Source organism: Dryas octopetala, chromosome 5, assembly GCF_963921425.1.
Source record: "Dryas octopetala chromosome 5, drDryOcto1.1, whole genome shotgun sequence".
NCBI lineage: Eukaryota > Viridiplantae > Streptophyta > Magnoliopsida > Rosales > Rosaceae > Dryas > Dryas octopetala.
The window spans coordinates 17,579,431-17,593,911 of NC_141370.1; the positions used below are offsets into that span (position 1 = coordinate 17,579,431).

General features: G+C 36.3%; 1 protein-coding gene across 3 annotated transcripts; it reads right to left on the reverse strand.

The window, feature by feature from the left end:
* Positions 1-1,931: 1,931 nt before the first annotated feature.
* On the reverse strand, positions 1,932-11,986 carry LOC147285136 (serine/arginine repetitive matrix protein). 3 transcript variants are annotated; one of them, XM_086242989.1, is made up of 15 exons: positions 11,717-11,986; positions 9,536-10,066; positions 9,186-9,459; positions 8,280-8,578; positions 6,910-7,092; positions 5,987-6,742; positions 5,770-5,864; positions 5,600-5,659; positions 5,422-5,510; positions 4,724-5,287; positions 4,318-4,392; positions 4,000-4,070; positions 3,844-3,901; positions 3,278-3,542; positions 1,932-3,059 (listed from the first exon to the last, which is right to left on the reverse strand). In XM_086242989.1, exons 2-15 carry the CDS (start codon positions 9,943-9,945, stop codon positions 2,341-2,343), a joined length of 3,918 nt encoding a protein of 1,305 aa, XP_086099115.1. In that variant the 5' UTR covers positions 9,946-10,066; positions 11,717-11,986; the 3' UTR covers positions 1,932-2,340. The 3 variants fall into 3 exon arrangements, with proteins under 3 accessions (XP_086099115.1, XP_086099114.1, XP_086099116.1); XM_086242988.1 differs by having other exon boundaries at positions 9,180-9,459; positions 11,717-11,985; XM_086242990.1 differs by having other exon boundaries at positions 3,290-3,542; positions 9,180-9,459; positions 11,717-11,984.
* Between the last annotated feature and the right edge of the window lie 2,495 nt (positions 11,987-14,481).

Below are 14,481 nucleotides of genomic sequence, written 5' to 3' on the forward strand. Positions count from 1 at the left end.
AACTCAAAGCCATGGACTCGAATCTACTTACCATCACACGCCAAGAGGTTAGAGTTGTGTTAAAATAGTGTGAGAGAGATGCTATTATTGTTCCTCATTCTAATTTTTCTACCCTTCTATTTTCTGGTTTCCTTAAAAAAAATTATCATGCTTAACCTTAAGCGGTTCATCTATATTCTCAAAGGGTAATGTTAGGGGTACCATATCCTTATACCACATTTGTGGTACCACATGATATGACTTTCTAATCTAAAGAGAAAAAGAGAGCAAGACATCAAGAGTGACTAGGAAGCCACGTCATATAATACGGTCTCTCTAACATTTTTCATTCTCCAAAGGCTCTTTACTTGATAATTTTTTTCTTAGTAGCTTATAGGTGGCGGTCATTGCCTAGCCCCAACCATGACTTGTCAGTGCCTCATTGGCCCAAGAGGCCAACATGTGATTGGTTGGTTCTAAGTACTTCTAAGAGACCAATACACTAACCAAGGAGAGCTGGTGTTTGTTTTTGCTAGTCTCTGGGCCAATTGTGCATATGGCCTCCAAAAGAAGCCAACATGCTTCGCTAGCTATGTCTACCTTTAAAAAAACTTATCCTTAAAGTTTTGTTAAATAAAAAAAAAATAGTAATCAATTCAAAAAAAGCTCGTATAACTCATAATTATAAAGATCAAATATCCAAATGATATTATTGAATTAAGTGGCATTTGATTTCGTTGTATGTTCATGAGACGAATAGAATAGAAGATAATATATTTACAAGTGACACACATGCTCAACACATTGATATTCTACAACTTAGATTTTTATTTTTATTTTTCAAAAGTTTGCAAGGGCCATAGCCCTCTTGGTCCATTCTATGTTCTGCCCCTGCGCATATGGACTGTAACCTTTACAGCCATCTAATAGCGAAGTACAGCTTAAGCTGCATGCTCCTTGCTTTATGCATATTTCTGATGATTCTGATGATATATAGGGGGGGAACCAAGGGGCTGCAGCACAAATACAAAAACGGTTAATATGGGCACAAGATATAATCCACCTGGAAGCAACTAAGGCAACTCAACAATTTAACTCAAGAAACAGCATCTATCAACCCCAAGAAGAAAGCCGTACGAATGTTACTCAATGTCTGCCATAGAAAATGTCCAATCTACTTAAAAAGTTCTTGTTTTTCCTCTTCAAACACAATAATTGGTAGTAACAACATGATTGAAAAATGGAATGGGAGACGATTAAATACAAGCTTGTGAAACAAATCCCTGATGTTGAGTACAGATTAAAATGGTTTTTGAAATCTTAAATGCACTGACCATAATCAAATATATGGCAAATGAACTAAAAAAACAATTTCAAGTTTCATACCAAATGAAGAAACCAGAATCAAGTGAGACACAAGACACTAGGCAAGCCTGGAGGAGTGAGCTAAGCATCAAATTTGAGCTTATAAAGCAAATAACCTCAAACAAGCTGAGCACCAATGCCACCTAAACAAAATATAAACCAAGGGTTCCAGGCAAACTCAGTTCATGGTTCAAAACAAATTCAGAACATGGTTGGTGAGTAGCTATAGGCTTAGGAAAAAAGACTTACCTCACCTGTTTGAAATAAAGGTCCACAAAAAAGCACTTGAAGATGACATCTGAGCCATTCGTTCCAGGTACAGTATATCCTGACAAGACCATCTGTGAGCCTCATAGATCATTATTCAGAAAGCTGAATACACACCAAAAGTAATAGAAGATAGCCTGGAAGCTGACTTAGAGAGAGGACCAAGACCTCAAATGGGCACAAGCCTTCATTTGTACCAACATTACTGCATTCACTGCTTCAAATTTAGCAGTTGACTGAAAAGATATCTGTAGGAGAATCATAAACCAAAAGAGATACACAAGGCAAAACCTCTAGATATGGGTTTGCCAGCTAGTTAATATTACATTGAATTAAGAGCTGATTTTATTGGGAATATAAAATGTATGTACAAGAGGGCGTTGTTCTCTGATTTGTAAAAGCTACAGCCAGGATACAGTGTTTGCTAAGATATAATCACTAAGACATACTAACTAGTGCCTTGAACAAAAAGATCTTTACAGTCAAAGTCACCAACTTAATACAGGAGCAAAATCCAAAACATCCGAAAGGTTCACTCAACATTCAACTTGTGCAGGAGCCTACAAAAGAATCTATATAACCTAACTGTGGACCGGTAGCCAAATGACTATGCATGTAAACTGGGACTGGATAGTCAAATGACCATCCTTATAACTGGTCATTCTTGAAACAGCAATTTTGTTTCATCTGTCAATGGTATAATGAACAAGACTATACAGGGAAGCAACTTCAAACCATCATATTTAAGTCTGAAAGGTCATCCATTGGAATTTCAAGACCCATAAAATCATGATCTTGTAAATTGTCATCATCAATATTCAACCATGAACCCAAATCCTGCCCTTGACCATCAATATCATCAGGAACACCTAATACATCCATTCCCGGTAATTGCAGGTTAGACAAGTCAATGGACTCTGGGTCATCCATTGCATCCAAGGCAAACTCATCCTTTTCCTTAGCATTGCTACTGGTAGTCATTTCACCTGACTTAGATTCAGAAGGCAATGTTGGTTTGGGTTGCTCTGATATCTTGCCAAGGAGGCCATTTACTGAAATAGATAGCTGAGTTGTTTTCTGCTTAGGCTTCGTTTTTGATTTTCTTTCCCCCTTAACATTTGATACTGCTGGCCGACCAATTTTAGTAGTTCCATTTCTAGATGACACCTCCCTGTTCTGCCCTTTTCCATCTCTATCCCTCTCACTCCTCTTTCCTTTTGCACTGCTCGATAGAGAATTTCCAATACCCGATGGGGCATGTGAAGTTCCAATAGTACTACCAACGTCATCGAGCGATAATTCCCTCTTCTTCACCCTGTTTGACCATGTTTCTTCTCTACCAGTAGTTTGTTCCGGTAGGTGATTTAAAGGTGGAAGCACATCTGAAGAGAGAACATTATGATTATCTGCATTCTGACTAAACTGTGAATCGCTTTGTTCCATGGAAGCTGCAGAAGAGACAAAAGAAACAGTACTGTTTCAGAAAACTGAAATCTTCAAACAGAAGAAAAATGACAAAGTGAGGAAAAAAGATATCCAGAAACTGCAAAGTCCCTCCAAGTCTTTATGCAATTGATCACACAGTAGTAAAAGAACATGCATTGGAAGATATATGGAATAGAAAGCAGAGTCCCAGTCTTTTACTTAGGGGCATAAAAGGAAATACCTGAAACTTTACCTTCCAAACAACGGATAGAGGCATATGGTTTGGTAGATTCACCCTCTGCAATAGCCTCTGCTTGTCGCGTGACATTAAGGTTGGAAGAGCCAGAAAGAAGTATATCCCTAAATAAGGGTTCACTGAAGCAGCTTTTCCCTGTATCTTCAAATTTATGACATCGCTCTAATGTCCGTTTAACAAATGCTAAGGCAGCTTGCTTAGCCATTTTATTACTGGAACTCTTCCCACCAGTGGCATGACCCCAACAAGTCTATCAAACAATGATTTATGTTTAAATGCAGCCACCAATTATGCAAGTCAATCATAAAAAACATAGCTCCAGCAGCATTTGAAATATTTCAATAACAATTTTATCTATATAAGCAAGACCTTGGACCAGAACCAAGGGCCTTCCTAGGAAGCATTAGTCTTTATTTATATGGATCTAATATAGATCAGTTAGGCATTGCAGCTCTAGAACTATAGTTGTTACACCAAATTTGCGTCCTAAACTACAAGGAACAATTAGATAAAGACCAAAGTAAGAGAAAGGGAAGGTATAAATAGATTACCATATACTTTTCATAAGCCATTCCAACGAGTTTGTCAAGGGCACGCTGTTCAAGCTCCCTATATAAACAAAAAATTGAATTGTTAGATCATGATGTAAAGAAGACTAAGCAAAAGGACAAAAAAGAAAGATTATCACAAGATAAAGGACTAATTACTTTTCTCGGAGTCCTTCTGTTACTGAGGCAGACCTCAACAGTCCATCCAGCAAGCCTTTCTTGTTGGAGACCTGTTACATCAAAGATAAACTTTATATGGAAGTCTTAAGAACAGAGTTCGTTAGAAAATCAAAAGCACAGTAATTAATAACTGTAGCAAAAATGATTAACTTTTAAGTTTCTATACAGTTCTACTGGCCTAAGATAGATACAGGTCCATATATTCCACAGAATGTTCTACTGCAGCGATAAGAGCATGAACAATGAATCCAATAGAAATTATTAGAAACTAAGGCATTGTAATTCTGTATGAAATACCTGTTCTTGGTACTTCTCCTCTAATTTCCTAATTTCCTCACTGATGCCTTCATCCCCCGTCTGTGCCATGTCAGGCTTAACAAAGATCATGCAAAATATATAGAATTATTAACAGACCATAATACAAAAGGAGACAAAATATAGTTTTGAAACACTCAAGCATAAAAGGAGCTCTGCACTCCTAACCTCAGCAGCAGAAGAGAGAAAAAAAGAAGAAGAAGAAGGTTTTTAGGATACATCAAGTGAAACTAAACACTTGCAAGAAAGCGCAGCTAATTAAAGAATCACAAAAACATAGTGTGTAGAGTAATAAAGCTACCAACCTAAATGGCAGGAAAATTGAGAGAGATTGTGGAACAAAAGAAAATTAGCATTAGTAAAAGAGTTCTTTTAGAAGTAAACCTACCTCTTGCTCTGGAAAAATTCCAATACTATGAATCTCCAGGAGAATTTTTTCATTTAGCTGCATGTTACCATACTGAAATTCAGAACAGGCCAAACCAGACATCACGTGGTCTGATTGTAAACCATTTTGGAAATGACCAAAGTTTGCACTAATTCCTTTTTTTGGGTTGCCAACTACACCTTCAGGTTCATCACGTTCTGGCCTCCCAGAATTCCTATAACCATTAAAAGCAGTGTGCCCAGGAAATTGAAAGTTAACTTGAGACTGATAATTCAAATCATTTGATTCCACCTCTGCATCCAGATCAGATTCAACTCCATATGCATCAAATGCAAGGTCTTCATTTCCACTGCTAGAATCCTCCTCTGAGATGAGTGCTGCTATAAGTCTCTGACAGAGGGGAATTGCAGTATGATCCCCAGTGCCTGGCACTAACTGTCCTGGATGAAATTCTCCACTCCTTGGTTCACATTCAATCAACCCAAGTCCATTAGGGACAGTAGAGCTACCATCTACACTAGAAGGAACATGGGCTGGAGTCGTCACACTAGTGTCAATGTTTGCCTGATAGATTAACAGAAAATTAGAATGCCTTATTATCCACAGCAGGGACAAACAGAGGCATTTCTCACTCTTGAATTTGGTGAATTGACACTATTTATCAACATATTGCAAACACTAATAAAGCAGGCCATCACCTGTTGCTTTAGGTAGGCTATGTCTGCATCAGATAAAAAACCAAAATATGGCTCCATTTGCCTCCAAAATGAGCTGGAGAAGGAACGAGCTGTAGCAATAATCAAATTATTAATTCAATGATGACAATATTGGAATAAGATAAAATTTAAAAAAAAAAAGTTTCAATGAGAAAGGTACCCGAATTAATGACAGCATTTGCAGCAGCCAATAGCTCTTCATGTCCATCATCTGACCCAACTTAGAGAATTGAAACAAGAGTGAATAGAGAACCAAAAAAAAAACTAATAATAAACATAGAGAAATATAGTTCACAAATTATTTCTTAAGAAAATTAAAAGTACAACTACCAAGAAAATCTGCTGCTGCATTGATTGCTGTATGTTTTTGACGTGTATAGGGCTTTCGATCAGAAAGTCTCCTAGTTGGTGGACGACCCACCTTGCTGTGTAAAAAATTACATTAAACTATGAGATCCGATCCAAGTAACATTAATTTTGGACTACAAAATAAATAGGATATTTATTGGGCAGCCAGAAAATTATACACAGGCACAAAATGTTAAACCTTTCATTCTTGTCAAAACCAAGTCTAGAACTTCTTAGCTGTTTTGCTGTTCCAACATTTCCAATCTTCTCAACTGTCATTGGCATGAGTGACCTTGTGGAAGTAAAACCTCGTCCTGTCCTTCCTTGCCTCCGAACACCGTCTCCAAGGTCTTCCCCAGTAACCAGCTTATTCTTTCTTGAAGGCAAAACCAGAGTGGACACCTTTTGAACATTCTGTCCAGCTTTCTCATCTATCTCATCGGACTTTTTGCCTTTATCTCTAGATTTGATCTCCGCAACTCCTGACTCCTCGCTCTCCGATAGTGCCGCTGAAGACAAAGGATCACCTTTTAACTTAACTTGCTGAGAAGAACTTCCTGGTAGGCGTCTGGCAAATCCCTGCCCGATGTCACTACCAGTAACATCAGATGCGCTATCCATAGCAGGGGTTTCCTCATTACTTGAAACAACAGGAACAAAATTTGACCGCCTTGCAGTCCGGGAGTTCTTCTGTGGTCTCTGGCCAGCCCACTGGGCAACAGGTGGGGATGAAGATCGTGCTGATGCCATGCGTTTGCGATTGTTGGCTCCAACAGCAGCAGGGGGCTTGTTTGTACATTGAGAAATCTCCCAATCATTAGGAACAGTTGCTCGATGAACAACTGGGGACAACTTGGGTGCAACACCTGAGCCTGATCGTGGAGCCCGAACAGAAGCATTCATCTTTGTGCTTGAGGTAGGACTAGCTGAATTAAAATCATCACGAACATTTGCCCTGCAAGACATACAGTATAAAGAGAGGGAAATCAATACATTGTCTAATAAAAACAAAAAACAAATAAGTAAGTAAATAGGAGCTAGATATAAAGAGGCTTATAAAAGACCCAGAAAACACTCCAAAAGATAGGCACAGAAAAAAAATTCTAAGGATGCTATGCATACTTATTGACAGCTCTTTGGTTCACCCTTTCCTTATCTGAACCAATAGGGCGATCTCTCTTATCATTGATAAGGGAAGGGTTGTCTGGTTCAGCCTTAGGAACAGATGAACGGAAGCCCAAGCCAGCCGGTTGTGAGATTCTGTCTGCCTTTCCAACTCCAACAGCTCCATTAGCGGCTCCTGGCCTATAAAAATATAAGACACTAACATTACCTCTCAGGATATTGCAGATGGCGATCGCCAACATAAAACAAAATTTAAAAAGGATTTCCTAACTGATTAATCACAAGATTTCAACGAAATAACATGCAAACAAGAACAAAATTTTCATATGATGGGAAACCTTTCACTCGCAGTATCATGAGGTGAAAGCCTATCAGAGAGGCATGTCTCATGCTTTTCGATTCCAATCATGGATTTATTCTAATCAATAACTGCAAAAGTTTAACAATTCACTACCGGTAGGCGAAGAACCCAGCGTCCATACAGGTATCCTCTAGGGCAATTGTTAACATCAAGTGCTCTGCCTTTTTATCATCAAATGAATAGAGTCCAATTAACAAAGTCTTCGCTGGTAATTATTTTAGAAAAAGAAGGTTTTAATTATATAATCTGTAAATGCCTTCTTATGATTCGGGTAGTTATGATATTCACGATCACAAATAGATCAGCATTAATTGCATGTCTCATTAATGACTCATATGTGTTTTAATACAATGCACTAAGATGTTTTCCTTAAATAATAGGACAATACAACACCAAATGAAAACACAGACAGAAAAACAATATACGGATACACATATGAGGAAAAAAAAAACAACTTAACCATATAAATAGGTGTCATTCTTTTGCCTGATTCTTCAAACTCCATTTACAACTTTTGAAGGTATGTCAAGTTGTTGTTTCTACAATTTATCTCTTATCATCAATATCCACATACAAAAAGAGAAAAATCAAAGCATAAATGCGTATTTAAACCTGAAATTAACATAAATCTCGGATGCATGAAATAAAACCTTGTACTTTTAAAAGTCCAAAATAATTTCTGCAATTTTAATACGGAATTGAAGATAAATACTGACAAACTTGCATTTGGGTAAACAATTTTAGCATCCCCTAATGAACCCTCAGTGGAATAATATCAATAATAAGAACAAGTCAGTCACCATTAAACAGTTCACTGGGATTTTTGTACAAGTAAATAAACCCGAAAAGTGCTGTGTTCCTAAGTTTCCTTCTCAAAATAAAAAAATAAGACTGATCTAATTAACCTCAACCATGAACAGATAAATTTGTAAAGATGCTATATACTATGGGTTCAGACTGTCCTAAAGGGAAGAAGCATGCACAGTTGCACTTTACGAAGTCATACCTGAACCCATGGGAGTCATTGTTTAACCTTGAACGGGAATCATTAACAGGCCTTTGCTGCATGCCCTGTTTGGTTTCACGGTAGCCATCAATTGGTTTACTGGATACTGTACTTGGAGAAACATCTGGTTTTATGCCAGAACGTTTTTTCTTCATTTTTGACTTTTCCCAACCATCAACACCAATAGATAAATTTCGATCCTCTCCCTGAACCGTACCACTATTTGCAAGCCTCAGCATTTCCCTGTCTCTATCTACAGCCCCAGATGGTCGGACAAGAGAATTACTTCGCACATCCATCTATATTTATCATAGTTTAAGTCAGTCTTCCCTTAAAGAAGTAATAATCCAGAAAATAGCCATGGTTCCAACCAAAGGGTAACTAGAGACATTATCGATTTACATGGCATAGACAAGACTCTTATGGATTAGCAGGCCAAATGCACAGGGTTAAAAGCAAAAAAGACCAAAGCTATGCCCGACATATACCACAGTATACTCTGAATTAATGCAGTCACATAAGCATCATAACTCAAATGAAAAAAAAAAAAAAAAGGAGTACATAAGGGAACCTGTTAAAACACATAAATTAAACTACTATTGAGTACCACATTCCAGATCCAATCAAGAAAAGAAATGTTCGCTTCATGATATTTGAAAGGGATATTAAGTGGAAGGCTCCATATTATATCAAGGGTAACGTATCTGTATAAGCCCATAAAGCAGGTATAAAAATAGAATAGCCATAACAGCATACAGACAGAGCATAGTATAACCAAAATTACAACTAAAATAGCTAATTTCATACAAGATATTCATATAAAGTAATGAAGAAAGGATCACGATATCAACATTATGAATGAAGAAAGCAAATGTAGCAGAAATTTTCCAAGATACGGACCCTCACATCCACCAAAGAAGTACGAGTGCGTTTGTTTGGAACAGAATTCTTGGTCCTTTCTTCTGACTTTTGCTGCTCAAATTCAAAACCACCTGTAACAGCATGACTCTGCATACCAATCTTACCCATGTTTGGCCCCAGAATAGATCGATCACTCGTTAACACCAAACTAGACCGGTCATTAGAAAAAACTTCTGTTCTTGATCTCTTCTTTGATTGTACACTTGGGAAAACCTTGTTGAATACAAATAAGGCTTCATTGAAAAATTTTACGCGTTCCCTATAAAATGATTCATTGTTATGGACTATTTAAAAGTTACAACATCAAACCAAAACGCAAATATACACGGAACTACCTGGCCTTAAAAGAGCTGTCATGCAGACCATCCTTGACTCGTTTTATTTCCTCCGGTATTGGAGATGGTAGCAACTTGCCTTTCACAGAACCAGATGGAGATTCATCAGGTGCAATGCTAAGGGCAACACTCACAAGTCTTTTCAAGTCTCCTTGTCGGTTAGACTTGTGCTCTGCAGCCACCAACTTTGGATCAAAGCGCTGGAAGAAGTTCGTAACATCTCCTTGTGTTGTTGCGGACGTGCCTCTTGACATGTTTGGAAGTGAAGATAAAATTGGATTTTCCATGCTCTCGCGAAAGCTACCAGATCTGTCCAATGCAGCAGCTATGTGGGATCCACGCTGCCCACTGGTGTATAATGGTCTATCCGGGCTACTAGACGAGAGATCAAACTTGCTAGAAGTTGCCATTGCATCAGTTTCCACACATTCTCTGTGTTACAAAGCCAGAAAACACAGAGGTGCATGACAAACACAGGGAACTACAGAACATAAAGCCCAAACTCCTAAGAACAATGACTATACAGTACACCTGAAACAGATAAAGATCATAAGATAAGAAGCCAAATCCATGTTCCTTTCCTTAAAAAATAAAGTTTTTAACTATGGTGAGATGGGTAATCATTTTTGAGATCCTCCACAAGGAAAAAAATGAATGGAAAGACAACGCGAAGTAGCCAAATGCAAAAATATAGAAGCCAGAAATTAAACTGAGATGCATAAACCATACAACAGCACATAAATTATGGATTCCTTATTTTAAAGGTAAAAGAAGTCAACAACATAACATTTAGATTTAGAGTAGGGTATATTTGGACCAGAATAATGGTTCACAAGATTACAGACATAAGGGATTCAAACAATCTCACAAACTCCCTTATCTAAATGAAAGAAGAAGAAGAACGAAATAAATTCACCTTTATAATAGAATTTCAATCTATTAATATCCATAAAAGTGAATGGATGAAGCACCCCACACAATATAGAGATTATCAACATGCTCCCTGATATATAAACGATGTAGCAATACGACCCATGAACAATGTGACCATCATAAATCAGTGACAGTGCACAAAAAATAAATGCAAAATATGTGCATGCTATATAAGAATCATGCACAGAAATGGAAGCATAAGTATTGCATTATGGTTGCAGCTCTATTTCATGTTAACATTATTATGATCATCACAACGATATTAACTTAAGATCTTAAATTCAGGCACTAGAACTTGCATGTTGCTTAGATAACGAAGGTAACTGCAACTACCTGGATTCAAGCATTAACTTTTTAGAAGGAGATCGAACATTTACACACCCAAAAGTAATAACTAGATTAGGAAAATCAGACAGGCTGACAGACTGACAAGTAATAATTAACTAAAGTCGTTGATTATATAGTTCACCTGTGAGTTTCCGGTGTCAGTTGACTCTCCTAAAGCACCGAATATCAATATGAGCTAATTGATCGATGAAAAGTAACTAATCTTGACGACAGTAAATGACGCATACACAAGCACCCATGTGATGGTCAAGTTAACATAAACGTGAACATGGCAGAACAAATCAATACCAAATCGTCATCTATTTTAGCTTAAAACAAAGAGCTAGAGATAATTAAATGATCACTGGTATCCCGATGATTGCGGAAGTGACACCGAACAGTCACTAAGAACTTCTTGTTTATCATCTTTCCTCCTTTAGAAATAAAGTTATTTCCCTTACTCTTTTTTTTTGGGGTAAGGGAGAGGGGGTCCAGCTGCTTCACCCAAGTATGCTTACTTAGTTCAATGTATTTTAAGGCTAAAATTTCACTCAATGAGACTGAATTTTTTTTTCCTATTTTTTTCATTTCTATTTTGCTCAGAATTCTCCATCCTAATCAACAAAAGCTATACCTATCACAACAGACACTCAGTCACATGAATTTTTTATTTACTCTAAAATTTTTTTTTACTTCCAAAATTTAAATTTTTCTTTATCAATCTCAGTTCATTAAAAAAAGTAGAAAAAAAAAATCGCAAATAAAAAACGGAACCCTATAAGTTGAATCTACAGAAATCCTAGAAAAATGAAGCATTACGAACCTTCAATCACACGCCAAAAAAAAAAATCAAAAATAGAAACGTGGAAGTTAAATCGAACAAAATTTAATAAAATTGCAAGTTTAAATTTAAATCTATACCTTCACTCGGAGACAATGATGTCTCAGTGGTGGTGGAGCAAGGGCGATTCCGTGATTCGGAGAATCAATGATACGGTTCGAATTGAATATTCCTAGGGTTTCTGTATGAGTTCGGAGCTCGAAATCGAAGGTTCGTACAAAGAGCCATGGAGGACGAAGAAGAGCCCTGTGTTTTGATCGGCAATGAAATGGGGTGCTAAGAAATTACTGTTATGCCCATGTTGTGTTTTATCAATGAATTAAAATGGGTGTTGAGAGCAGGGGCACTTTGGGAAGAACCTTGTTGAGCCGGCTTAAACAGCTACAGAGAGTTTTCAATGAAAATATGTATTATTATTATGCATGTATGTACTAATGTACTATATATGTAGGTAGGTACATGGGCACATGGGAATATGGGATGAATAAGGAAGGTGAAAATTATTGAGCGCGTTATTAATTTTAAATATATTACTCAGCAAAAATAAATATTAATTTTTTCTTAAAAATCAAAATTCATAATTAAGGTCATGGTGGTAACACCAATAATTACTATGATGATATGATGAATTACATAATAAAAGGGGATTGAATAGGAGAACGTGAACTGATTAGGTATTAGTCAATATTTTTCTTCATTTTGTTGTAAAATGTTAAAAAAGATTACGAATTTGACTCTTCCCTCCCTAGACTTAAAAGATAGGAGAGTATGTAATCAACACTTAATAATATGATTACCAAAGTATAAGTCCCCATTAAGTTCTTAAATGTACCATAACTAAGTTTAGCAAAATGATTGATGATATGAATTAACAAACTTTTTTTTCTGGCCAAGGAATTAACAAACTTGGTTTGTTTGTTTTTGCCGTTAACGAAGTTAGTTCTTTTCTAATAATAAATCATATTACTAGTGTCCCCTTGAGGGCACCCTAGTTAAGTAGGTTTGGATATAAATCATCTTAGGTGGTCGTTCTACTTTTTTTAAGACAAAAAAAATCATAGCACTTCTACGACAAAATTATAATAGTACACAATATTGTCATTACATAATAAATTTTCATCATAAGGGCGATATAATGAATTGGCTAATTCAATTATTACACGAAGACAATTGTAATTTTAATGTTTACAAGTATTTACCAATATACCCAAAACTCTGATATCAATAAAGGAAAACGAGAGTTGAAGTCTCAGATTTAATGAGGAAAAACAAAAGTTGAAGTTTGGCCAAAAGCGTGCGGATAAGTGCTCTATCATTAGAGCTATGAGTCCCTACAAAGCTACAATTATAAATACTTTTTATTTTTGCTTATTAAGAATTTACTTACTCGAAAAAATTATTGGAGAGGCAAGGTTTTTTTTGGGGGTCAAATGGGGAATTTATAGTAAATGGATGAAAATGTCCATAAATTTAATGGACCTTTAGAAAAATCAAACAATGGAAGGCACATTAGAAAAAAAAAAAAAAAAAAAATTTCAACAAGGCTGAAGCCAAATTATTTGTGTAGGAGGTAACTATGAACTCGTAATAATTGGGGAGTGTTACTAAAATTTTCCCCAAAAAAAAAAAATTTAAAGTCTTGATGAGCTTCATTAGGTAAAGGAAAATGCTATTTATTGGCACCAAAAAGGAAAATGTTATTTATGCCAAATTTTGTCGTTCCTATTTTGTTTCTCAGCCTACAAGTACAATGTATGGTATTACCACACCATTATCACATTTCTCTTACAAAGAAAAAAACACGCCACATTATCACACGTCAGCATGGAACATAAATTTTGGGTTGTATAGCATCTCATTGATTTGTGAATGGTATCAACTATGTGATGTATGTCTTTGAAAGACATGCTGAAGCCAATCTGCTGTCGGCTGCAATCAAACAGACAAGTATTTATAGAATGGCATATAGTTATTGGAAGATAATTGTCTAATGATTAGGGGTGTGTTTTGGACAAATTAGATCAAAAATAGGGTGTTTCAATTATAATTCAAAAATTTTGAGAATGAAATTTCTATTCCAAAAAATTGAAATTTCAATATCTTATTATGATTCAGAATTTTCAAAATATCACTTTTTTTGAAACTTTCGAATAAAAAATCGAAATGTTTACATTTTCTTATTTTCAGAATTTTTTTTAGAGCATCTCCGGATTTTTGTGTGTGTGAATAATAATGAAATTAACAAAAAATAATAATAAAAAGAAAATAGATTATGATGTGTTTTAATGTTTATATTAAAATTTAATTAAACTATATGTCCACTTAAAAAAGAATATACAAAAGGGAAAATGTTAGCAAAAGGACTATAAATATACCCCTATTTTCAGTTGAGGATCCCGATTTCACTTTGATTCAATTAAGGACTATAATTTTTCAAATGGCTCAATCAAGTACATTTCGTCATGTCTGTCACATTTACGGTTAAAAACTGGTCACGTGACCCTCACGTGACCAATTTATAAGGGCAAAAAAGTCTTTTCTCATAAAAAATGAAACTAAATAAATTTAAACAAATTTAAAAACAAAAAAAAAAAAATTCCCTCCATCTCCCCCATCTCCCACCTTCGCCACCCCCTGCACCATACCCAGCCCAGCCCCTCCCCTCCCCTCCCCTCTCTTTTCTCTCATATCTTTCTCGTTCTTTCTGCCCCCCAGCCCAGATGAGGTCGCCACTTCTCCTTCTCCCTCTCCTTGGTGTCGGTTCAACCCAGAAACACCACGAACTCGAGACCCAGTTCGGCCGGTTGGAGCTCTTGTGTTGACTCGTTGTTTTCGGTAGTTTCGT

Excerpts from the sequence above, each read along its gene's own strand:
- LOC147285136 (XM_086242988.1), bottom strand. The coding sequence starts at position 9,945 with ATGGCAACTTCTAGCAAGTTTGATCTCTCGTCTAGTAGCCCGGATAGA. Across the intron at positions 6,743-6,909 it reads AACCAAAGAGCTGTCAATAA|GGCAAATGTTCGTGATGATT; the intron begins GTATGCATAGCA and ends TATGTCTTGCAG. Across the intron at positions 5,865-5,986 it reads GGTTTTGACAAGAATGAAAG|CAAGGTGGGTCGTCCACCAA; the intron begins GTTTAACATTTT and ends TTTTTTACACAG.